The sequence below is a fragment of the Homalodisca vitripennis genome, unplaced genomic scaffold (genome assembly GCF_021130785.1).
Source record: "Homalodisca vitripennis isolate AUS2020 unplaced genomic scaffold, UT_GWSS_2.1 ScUCBcl_4713;HRSCAF=11061, whole genome shotgun sequence".
NCBI lineage: Eukaryota > Metazoa > Arthropoda > Insecta > Hemiptera > Cicadellidae > Homalodisca > Homalodisca vitripennis.
In genome coordinates this window covers 3,867-16,276 of record NW_025780882.1, presented here as the reverse complement: position 1 = coordinate 16,276, position 12,410 = coordinate 3,867, and the positions used below count along the sequence as shown (strand labels likewise).

At 32.0% G+C, this 12,410-nt stretch overlaps 1 protein-coding gene across 1 annotated transcript in view; it reads right to left on the bottom strand.

Moving 5' to 3' along the window:
- LOC124373075 (DNA replication licensing factor Mcm6-like) overlaps window positions 1-12,072 on the bottom strand; it is a gene marked incomplete at its 5' end in the record, with an annotated part of 32,517 nt that extends 20,445 nt beyond the window's left edge. Inside the window, 11 exon segments of the mRNA XM_046831473.1 lie at window positions 407-559; window positions 2,932-3,069; window positions 3,821-3,988; window positions 5,180-5,413; window positions 6,005-6,129; window positions 6,569-6,743; window positions 9,096-9,351; window positions 10,167-10,315; window positions 11,053-11,320; window positions 11,927-12,006; window positions 12,009-12,072. Coding sequence (XP_046687429.1) covers window positions 407-559; window positions 2,932-3,069; window positions 3,821-3,988; window positions 5,180-5,413; window positions 6,005-6,129; window positions 6,569-6,743; window positions 9,096-9,351; window positions 10,167-10,315; window positions 11,053-11,320; window positions 11,927-12,006; window positions 12,009-12,072 — 1,810 coding nt within the window.
- Window positions 12,073-12,410: the final 338 nt, after the last annotated feature.

The window sequence follows — 12,410 nt, the reverse complement described above, 5'->3', positions numbered from 1 at the left end:
GTATTCAGTTCTCATAAAGACCAATTAAGATACTCATATTTTTATAACATTAACTAATTTTCCATTCTCAGCCTTTTTTGGTTACATATAAATGAAATGGAATTGAAAATATATTGCATAGCCTAAAAATAATGTTTGGTTCCTCAATGCAATAAACCGATTTTATTCTTACAATAATGATTGCAAAAATGTATATATTACAACATAAAAACTGAGATGGAACTAGCAAAAATCACCGTTGACTGATAAAGATAACTATAACTGATTGCTTTTTAGACCAAAATATAGTGGGAAAATATCTGTAGTATAATATATACAATTGTCAGTATTTGAATGAATTTTGTTGATTTTCTCTCTCATCGCAATCTGTTAAATTTTAAAGTAAACTGATATCAAGCATTCAGACCTCGTCCAAACACTCCATCTTGGCCATGGCCTCAGACAGACGGATCAGGCTCTCCAACTGGCGCACTGTGATTCGCCATGTGTTCTTGCTGCTGGCCGTAGCATCGCGCTGGCGTAACTGCGTGTACACCTCCACCAGCAAAGTTGATGCTTCCTGCACATATTATTTTGTGGTAACTCACTACACAAAAAGCAATTAACGGTACCAGATAATTGGCTCTAACTTTCTCATTTTATAAAATACTAGCAGTTGCCCACGGCTTACACATAATACGCTCGTAGGCTCTGCACTTGTGTGAGCACTTCTGGTTCGACGGAAATATATTTTGGATGCCGATAATGAGTTTGCCTTGTTGCCACGATAAAGAAAATATGCCAAAAAGTGTATATTTATGGACATTGTAAATTTATTCGGTCTTAGTATTTTTTTGCATCATAGTTGATTTTGCCTTGTTTCCCTGATCAAAGCATTATGTCAAAAAGTGAATGTTTATGGCCATTAAATAAATGGCTGATGTACAATTCCAATCTTAGTATTTTTTCATGACGTAGTTCATTTTGCCTTCTTTTCCTGATCAAGGATATATAGAAAGAGACAGATACATGTCTAAGAAACCTACTTCTGTCAAAAGTAAGGTGGGTTTTATAACAGTCTTTAAATTTAGAGTACATGTAAGATACTAACTTTGTCTTTCATATCTGCATTACAGTACTGACCAAGCACTGCATACTTAACATTTTCTTAAATGTACAGTTGAAAGAATATTTTACAGACATTTTCAATTTTCTTATCTGGATAATTTCTTTCTCTGTGCTTATCAGTGGATGCATAAAATATTGAAATAATAAGTCTTGTTACTATCAAGCTTACCCTATACTTTCAAAACCAGAAAAGTAAAAAACAATTAAAATAGTGTTTAAATTCATGAACTATTAATTTGGCAATTAACATTGTAATGTCGAGCCGAATAATTCTGTAGTGGCAGTCGACATTATAATGTCGATCCGACACACACCTATATTGACAGTTCATATAGTACATAAGTCAAAACTACCACTACTATTTATATACCATTTCAAACAGAAAGAGTCACTGATTTCAATGATGACATGTTTTGTTGTTTTGGTAACAGTAATGTCCCAGTAACATTGTAAAACTCACTTTCTGCTCAGAAAGATAAGTCTTTATCAGCCATTTTGACTCAAATGACTGTTTTGATTTAGTCACAAAAGATATTTATTTTGCGAGATAGTGCTTTTGTTAGTAATTTCATGGTTTTACGTGAGATATGTTGTAGTGCAGTGAAAGTGCTTAGGAGCTACAATATCAGTGATATATCATAGGTATGGTTTATTATGTTGGTTTAGGCTCTCATTTCAATGTCCTAACATTTTGCTAATAGGTCATCTGAGATTACAGAACTTGTTGATCAGTCAGATTCAGACAACCTAGGCCTTGACAGTAACACCTAGGTTTTCTTTTATGCTTTCTGGAACATTAAACTAAGCCAATATTTCAGTAAAGTTAAAAATTAGTATTTATTTATTTTAAAATTAACCCCTTCAATCCCAGAAATTTTTTCAAAAGTATCTCCCAAAAATCCCAACACTAATTTGCAATTTTTAGAGTTTGGTTAAAATATTTGTTTCTTTCTAATTTTCCAACAAAATTTAATATTTTTTGTTTTATTATTTGGCATGAAATGTACTCTACTACAATAAATGTAAAAATTATGTATACATTTAATACATCTTTTATAATAATAAAAATTGCATACTAAAAAAATGTATTATTTTAAAAATTCTGATTTGACTTTTTGAAAGGTGTAGAAAAAAGATTGATATAACTAATCTGATAAATGTGCATACAAGTACGTTTAATAGTAAACAACTTCACCAATTTTCGTCAGTTTATTACAAAAAAAATGAAAATAACTAACTTTTTCAAGTCACAGTATTTAAAAAAAAATATATTTTTTTCCTCCAAAGTATTCAAAAGACATCAAATTATGAAAAAAAAAAAAATACACTAGTGTAGACAAATTAAAACATGGCACAAAATTACTTATAAGTAAATGTGTCAGAAAGAAACACTCTGAGAAAATTATAAACATACCAAGAAAAAAAAAATATTTACAAAAGAGTCTGCTCATCACTGTCTATTTTTAGGTTTGGACATAACCACATTTAAGTTATCTGTGAGTGAATCAGTATGTGTATGTGAGTATATGTATATATATATATATATATATATATATATATATATATATATATATATATATATATATATATGAAAAGAGGTAATACAAATGTACTCACTTCGAGAAAAACATTGCTACACAAACAGGTCGATGAAATTGAAGAATAGGTGGCACACCAAAAATATAGCTCTTTTACTTTAATAATAAATATTAATACTGTTAGAGTTAACAGCAGGAGCAATCATGAGCCATAGAAATTTTTAGTCATTTCTATAAAATCAAGTTAAAACATCCACACTTTTCACATTAAATTTTGTGAACTGACCTGGCTTATAATTGGTTTGAACTGACGAGCAAAAGCAATATATCGTAGAACCTCCTCTTGAGTATAAACTCTTTCTGCAGATTCATCCACATTATTGTGTAGTGAGACAATCTTGCGAGCGATTGCATAGTCCAGGACCTGTGAAAAACCGTTATTTGGAAATAAGTACACTTCATCGGCAATTTTTGACAAATACATTTTTATTTTCTTCATTAAGTTTCAAACTTACTTATAGCTTTATAACCCTTAATATATAATAGTTTTTTACCCTTTAACTGCCACGCCTGTGTTAACACGTGCCAAACCTCACATATCTTGCTAGGCAGAGCTATAAAATTGGCAGACTTCTCTAGTGTGCATTAAAAATTATTTTTTTGTGATTCAATATTTATTGAAATTTAATTCGGCTATTGCCATTCAGACAAATTTATCTAATATAAATAAAAGTCGTTTGACAGGTATTTGGTCTTCTGATCATATGTTAGTTTGGTTATTTAAACGCATATGTGACAGATATAGCCAAATACAAAATAATTGAATCGTAAAAAGTAAGGGCTCTGTGGTGCAATGGTAGCGCATTCACCCAGCAAGTGAGAGATCCGGGTTTGAGTCCCGGCGGAGGAAGTATTTTTTGTGATTCCTGTAAACAGGACACATACAACTAGCTGGACAGCTAGAAAAAAACATTGCCAATTATATAAATACCTGATCAGTAGTCTATCTTTGTTGTAAAATCAATTATAACTGACTTTGAATAAAAAGACTGCAATAGTGTATATAGTAAATTGATCAATTTAATGTGTAACACATTTAAGAGAATATCTAGCAATTTATTATTGACATTTTTCAAGGATTATCACCCACTCTGTAAGATATATCATTTACTTGCCTCATTACATTCATCGATAAGTACGAAGAACAGATCAAACCGTGACATGATGGGGGCAGACAGTTGAATATTCTGTTGGAGGGACTTTGAACGATCGTAGCGTCCTCCGATGGGATTAGCAGCAGCCAGTATTGATGTCCTGGCATTCAGTGTGGCTCTCACTCCAGCCTGTTGAACAGATCAGATAGAAATATAATACGGGTAAACAGTTGGATAGTCTTTTGAGAGGACTTGTCCAAATCGATTTTCTGGTATTGAATAAGGCCTTGAATCCGATCAGAATACACCCAAATATTATACTAGATTGTTTGTTGTTGTCATACAAATACAGTTTATTTAGTGCATATGTGTATGGACAAGAAATGTTAATTATTTTCCTTCTAACTTACTAAAGTACAAAATATAATGTAACAATAAATAACTTAAACTTCACAGTTCCATTAATGTAGTCATTTGTAGCCTAATGGTGCAATTCAGAATTTTCTAATCTTAAATTTTGAATTCTAATAGATTTTTTTAGTCTAAGTTTGATTTAATGTTTTTACAATACATGAAGTTTTACTACTGTCCTTAATGTGTTGGGCAAATTAAATCAAATTATATTTTTATTAGTTTTTTTAGCACATTGTATGTACTATTGAATACATTTTATTATACATCTTAATCAACAAAACATTACATATTACTTTTTTACATAGCAATGCCAAACAGAATCTTTGGCTACATAAAAAATCTTGTCATAAAAAAGCTAATTTAAAGACTAAAAAATAATTTGTATATGTCATAAACATATTTATTCAATAGAGTTGTTATTGTAATACTCTTCACAAACTTTCAGAACTCAATTTGAATAAAAGTTCAGAATTTGTTTTATTAAGGCGTTCATATTATAAAAAATGTATTAATACAAGAACTACTTTTACAATATCACATGTGTTTGTTAATAGTTATATGCTATAGCATGATAGTTTACGAGAATCATAGTTGGATGAAAATGGCCAATTTCAATCACAAGAAGTTATTTTTAGTTTTTCTTGAAAAAGAAGATAATTCTTAACTAAGTTTTAAAATGTTGAAGAAAATATTCATAAATATAATTTGTATACATTTGTTCTTATCACTTTTTAACAATATGTGGTCACTTTTCTTTTAGTTGAAAAAAGTACCATACTTGTGTACATATACAGCAGACTAGATACGCAGTCTATATCCATATAACAAAAATAGATTATTATGTATTTACAATGCTTTATCAATATTACAAAGAAAAACTTAGGCTTTCAACACCACATTTTTTATAAATGTTTGAATCAGAACTTATCCATTATATTTTGCTATTACCCAATTAATAAAGCCTACCTTTGCAATGGAGATTGTCTGTTGCTCCATGGCTTCATGAATGGCCACTTGATCCCTGGGATCCATCTTGTCAAACTCGTCAATGCAACAGACTCCATTATCGGCCAACATGAGAGCTCCAGCTTCTATCACAAAGTCAAATGACTCTTCATCTTTGACAACGGCAGCTGTAAGACCCGCCGCACTCGATGCTTTGCCTGACGTATAAACAGCGCGCGGGCTCATGTCAGCCACCTGCACAGAGGCATGATCATCAAACAATACCAACAGACACCAACATCCGCTAACGTGTAAGGTCCAGCTTTTATTACTAAATCAAATAAATCAATGGCTTTGAGAAAAGCAAGTGTCACAACTGTCACATTCAATGCTTTGCCTGATGTGTAGACAGGTGCAAAGACGTTCCCACTAAATTTAATGAATCTATTATTTTGCAACATGTTGGAAGCACACATGTGTCTAGATAAAGTTCTATTGTATATTGCATTAGTTTTCAGAATGTTGTGAACTTGCATACAAACATTTTATCATGTATGCACATGTATGAATGTCACAACAGCAGGTATTTATATAAAAAAGCAAGTAAGCTGACATCAAACTACAAACTATGATTAACTTTTGCTTTAGTCAATATGTACAATTCATTCGCTCAACATTAAGAACTGAAAAACAATACCAAATAGTTATAGTTTATAAACTAAAAACACCAATACTATGACTATAGGACATACAGTCACAGCTAGCTATTATTTAATAAAAATAGAACCAATAAAGTGTTTAGAATAGTTACAAGTAAAGCAACTTTAATTTATTGTTAAAATATACCTGTTTGAGGAATTGTGACTTGGCTGTGCTCGGATCTCCCACAATACAACAGTTGAGGTCCCCTCTGAGTGTTGTTCCTTCTGTTGTTGTCTTTGGCACTCCTCCAAACATCATTAGAAGTATTCCTAAAACGTATTGAATGTAATTTTAGACTTCTTGAGGAACTAGCTTAATTTTAAAAGTGGCAATAAAAATAACTAGAGCTCAAGATGAGTATGGACTATGGACAAATTATATGGACTATGGAGTAGTGGAAAGGGAAGAGGAGATTGCTGCACAGAAATGTGTTCCAACCGGTTTTTAAGGCAGGTGTTTTCATAAATCCCTAAAAATCTGTATAATATCAACATAATTTTTGAAATTTTAGAAGAAAATATTTTAAAACAATAATGTTAAGTAAATTATGATTAAATAAATATTACACAGCAAAATAGTAATTTCAATGCAACACGTGCACATGAACACACATTATATAAAAAATGCTTAAGCTGCCAGCCAACTGCAGCCAATAGAAAAATAAAGCTAACAGTACCCCCTTCTTTCCCCAGGCAATTAATAATCCACCTTTTTTGATCTGGTCGTTGCCGTGGATAGAGGGGAAGAGGCTGTTTGTTAGGTTAGAGTACAGCTTCTTGTCCCGGTTCATGTCGTATATCTTGGCCCACTCTGCCTCTGTCATGTTTTTACGCATCACTTCAGGTGTTATCTCTTCACTCAGGAAATCTCCACCACCTCCAAACTAGAACACAAATTCTTAAGGCTGAAGAAACACAATATTAATTCAGGAATGATCAGGTAGTCTACTTTATCACAACAACAAAAATGTTTCAGTTTGAAATCAATCTACATTACTTAGGTTAAATGAAGCTACCTGAATACTCCCACAGTTCTCAACCAACCTCAAATAATCTTTAGCAGGTTCAGCATGTACATGTTACAGTACTCATTGATACTTTTCCACCAAATAGGAGTTTTTCAAGAACAGAGTTTTATAGTCTCAAATCCGATTCAAAATTTTAAAATGATTGATTGTCATTTCTAAAATGTTAAAAACCTAATAGCCTTTTTTATAGCCAACTGAATTTGATTTACTCAAAATCATTATCAAACTGATTTCTGTCATTGTTAAACCTTTTGAGACCGACTAATTGCACAAAAAGTAAGGAATATTACTCTTCTTACAAGAGATTCGGAAAGGTTTAAAGAAAAGGTTAAATGTTGGGAATTAACCCTGGAACTGGCCATCAATGACCCCAAAATGGTAAGCACTTTTTGCGGTTTTTTTAAGTGATTTTTTTATTTATATTTTTTTTAATCACTGCTCATCTATTTTTCAAGATATAGACATCTTAAAAAATAACAGTATTGTTAGAAATAAATATAGTTTACAACAAAAGAATTAAATACTGAATCATTTGAATTTATCTTTTAAAAATAAATCTATTAACATACATAAATTAGTAAGGGAAAAACTTGTCCCCAATGTATAGCACCCTTACAGGCAATGTGATATTTATTTGAATGAGTCTAAAATATACAAAAGTGTTGTTTTTTAATATATATATATATATATATATATATATATATATATAAACAATGGTACTTCCCCATTTTTTTATCTACTTTTATCTACATTTGTGAAATTTTAATCAAAATATCTTATGAGATGAATTTGAACGAATTAAACAACATTTTTAATATCAAATGTTATCCACCAAAGGTTTGAAGTACTTAAGATAATTTCTTATAGTTAACATTAATCTTTAAAACTGTTATGTATAAAAAAAGGGCATTATTTTACCAATATATTGACTGACTCTGCATAAATGTGCATATAGCTTCAAGCAAGACGAATGCTTACACGACAAAGAACCCTTTGTGACATTCCCAGTATTAAGAGAGAACAATACGCAAGATTATCCTGCCGAAATGATTTATTGTCCACTAGTTTTTGGTATGAGGAAGATTTCACCTGTAGTTATATTGCTCGGTAATACGGTGTTACCAGATCAATCCCTTTACATCCCATATGAAATTCAATAAATATAACAAATACCAAAAATATTTACAAACAAAGTAAACTCTAACAAAGAATTGTATGTTAGTTTATTCTAACAAAGTATTTACTTTCTTCAGAATACGGATATGAATTATACTAAATGTACAAATGTCTTTGTAGTATATATGTTAAATGTTTGTATAGAATTGAATATTGAATCATCTGTGTGGGAGGAGGTTAACAGTCAATCTTCTGAAGGGATGTTTAAATATTTTATGATACTATTTATGGAGGTCAGTGACCTACAAATGTGTTTGAGTGATCAAAAAAACATTTCTAAAAGTGGTGGGAACATGAACGTGATATCTATAGAGGCCAGTGACCTACAAATGTGTTTTATGGATCGACAGTTTCTGAGAGTGGTGGGACATAAACGTGATATCTATAGAGGCCAGTGACCTAGAAATATGTTTTATGGATCGACAGTTTCTGAATGTGGTGGGACATAAAAGTGATATCTATAGAGGCCAGTGACCTAGAAATATGTTTTATGGATTGACAGTTTCTGAATGTGGTGGGACATAAATGTGATATCTATAGAGGTCAGTGACTGACATAACATGATACCAACGTTTGATTGATACACAAACGTTTCTGAAAGTGGTAGATACGAACATGATATCTGTGCAACTGAAAAGGTAAATCTTGGCAGATTCAATTGTCAAGACTCCTTAACCAATTCTAAAATCTGAATCTACTGTATTTTGAAGGTTCAGCACATTCCAGATTTGACTTTTCACTCACTATTAACCATGACATTGAAAATTTCTTTATCGACTGCATATCCCACTTCCACAACCGCACCACATGAATGATAGTTCATGCAACAAAAAACTAATCTGTGAAAATTACAGAGATTATCATGATCCTTTTAACAATATCCAATGTGAAATGAAATATACCTTTATTCAAGAGGCGGAGTTAGGGCTATTTAGCCCTCTCTACCACTCAACCTCAAGAATGTGACATGATACTGAAAATTTCAATTTCATAACTATTACATCCTGACACTATTCTGTAGTATAGACTCACCCTGGGATTAGTGGGCGTGACGCTACATGCAAGAAAGGCCATGCGGTAGTGCAGGTCACGCACACCCAGCGCCTTAAGTCCCCGCACACCTTCGTTGTTGCTGTCTCCTGTTTTGTGATGGGATCCACTTTCGGCCCGAGCTCCTGGCAGCTGTAAGGCTCCCACATCTGGCACCACTACCAGTGTGCCGGTGAAGTCGTACCGGTCACCAGCTTGCACCAGCTCTACCGTTTCCGCTCGCAGAATCACCTCCACACTACGTCACAGAGAGAACAACTGTGTTTAGTAGCTATCATCATATTCATGAAATGATTTTGGTGTTATCAAGACTGATTCTTAAAAATCGTCATGAATAATCATATTATTAAGAAAACTATTGTAATTAAAGTTTACATTAAAGAAGACTCTTCATTTTCACATTAAATTTCATTGGAATGATGCCATGTGTTCAACTTATGCTAAATAATTTACTTTTTTAGTTGCGGCAAAATTGTTGTAGGATGACTAGCATGGGGAATGTAAATGTCTCTTTCTTTGAAACATAGAAAAGTCAACTTATTTACAATTACTATAACATTTTTCAAGATTATACGATTATTATAACTTGCATATAGGGCAAATTGAAGGATGGAAACCATTGAAACATAAGAATTATTGCAGGCAAGTGACACACTATTTTTCTCTGTAGCCTACAAAAATTATAGCTATATATTAAAATTTGTTATAAAGCTTGGGTGGCTTCTAGTAAACATTATCTTATATATTTATCACACCACAATATATGTTTTTATATACAGACAGCTTGTATTAAGAAACAGAACAATAGAGTATATAGTAGTTATATATTTTGATATTACATAACTTAACATTTTCAAATAAACAGTGGCAATATTATCAAACCAGTGACAATTTCTACAAAGTTTCAAATAATTCAGTGAACCCATTTTTCTAGGTCAATTCCTGCCCAAAGCACCTTTACTGCAATGAAATGTACCTGTCCAAATCCTTCTGCAAATCTATTATCAGAGCAAAGTGTATGATATTAAAATTAGAACCAGCTCTTCCGTTTACCTGCGAGGTATGCAGCCTCTCGGTAGCTCAGCCTGGGTCTCTTGAATCCTAACCTTCTGGAAGTCTACAAACACTGACTTGTCCACCTCCAACATGAACCTACGTCGGTTGCTACACACAGGGTTGCGGCAGATGGTGGGCTGTGTGTACTATGCAACAATCATAGATAGATTAGTACACAGACACAGAATTTTCTACCTCCAAAACGAAGCTGCATTGTTTGCTACACACAAGGTTGTAGCAGATGGTGGGCTGTGTGTACTATGCAACAATCATAGATAGTACAGACACTGAACTATCTACCTCCAACATGTATTTTCATTGAATGCTAATTACAGGTCTGCAGAAGATGATTAACTGGTAGACTGATATTAGTAAAAAGTGTATGAATTAATTTTTAATTGTAAACAACTTTTTAATGTACATTATTATACAATAAATTCTGTATAGAAACATGTAAATAACATGATAAATTGTTAAGATTAATTTTTAAATCAGGTCAAATTTCAATTATTTTTCCTTAGCGATGTGGACTCCAAACAAAAGTGTCTAGCATTTCTAAAAAGGTTGTTAGAATGCATCAATTATCTAGGGTCCAAATGGTCAAATACCTTACAAATGTCTTCAACAAAATAACATATAACTAGCTTTTCCCTACAAATCAATATCTTATCAGAAATAAAAACATATACAAATTACGGGTTATTATTAACTTAGTACGGAATTAAAAATTTTTATTACTAACTTGTTATACTAATAGTTTTATTTTCTAAGTATGAAATATTAACAATATTACAATAGACCATATCATACAATTTTTTCAACAAATAATGTTACTATCATGGCTATGATAACAATAACGTATGTACTGACAATGCAAGCGTACCTTGAACTGTTGTTCCACATCTTTGACAATGGTCTGACAGTCTAGACATAGGAAGGTGCCCAGTACTAGCTCAGGATGGACAGGGTGGGTACGGACCACCTGACCTGTGATACGGACCAGTGTTCCGATCTTAGCAGTGGTCAACTCCCGCACTTTGTGTTTGGTGGGGACGTCCACAAAGCTGACATAATATTCCTTCTTCTCTGGCTTGGCCTCTCCACGATCCTTGGCAAAGTTACAGACTGCTTGGCACAAGAACGGATAAATTCTGGAACATTATATACATCCATACAGTAACAATTAAAATAATAACGCTATTATATAAGTTATTAAGATATGTAAGTTGTCGTTTTACATGTTTACAATGTGTGTAAAAAGATTTAAAATCATTCATTTTTATAAGTAAAAATAATAAAGGACACTTTTTTATAAGGTATTTTTATCTTAAGGAGACTATGTAGAAAAATAACTAATGATAAGTTATATTGAAAAATGTATCCATCAAATACACACACACACACACACACACACACACACGCACACACGCGCACACACGCACACACACACACACACACATTAACAGCCATATTAGGTATACTGTAATATCTGTGTTTACAAAAATAAGAATAATTATGGAACTTTTATAAAATTATCACCATAAGCCAGTTTTAATTAATTTTAAATATTTTGTTTTCTATGTTACATTTATATTATCGTTTTCTTCAAATTAAACTGGTAAATCTATTGGGGAACTACCAACTACATTCAAGTATGTTTCTTCATTAAATGTGTTAGGGTAAATAAAGGATAAAATATTAATTATATTCATTGTACCTTGAATTTACGGTTAACATATTTACAACAAAAATAATACCTGTAGTATTCCTCGATAATGGTTGTTGCGAGACTTTGATTGTACTTCTCCACGTCTTCAAAACTCACTTCCAAAGTACTCTCCTTTCCAAACTTTTCAACTCTTTTGCTCCTTCAATGTATTTGATCTCACCATCTTCTCTGAATCTGTTAAGAAAAAAAAAAACCATATGTGAATGGAAGATGTCTCAAAAAAGTTATAGTCAGAAAACAAGATAATTATCTTTTCTGATCACAAATTGTTGATACATATGAAGTGCAGCAGGCAAGAAATAATAATTTAAAAAATTATTTTACACACGAAAAATATAAATTAAGTAAAAATAACAAAATGCAATTATTAAAAATTGTAGAAAATATCTCACAGGTTTTCAACAAGTGCAATATCACATCATACACCAAAAGAAAGTACAGAATTCAGGTAAAGACTACAATCTGGAGATTGCTTATTGGCAAGATTCAGTCAAGTTTGAAACCTAGGTGTG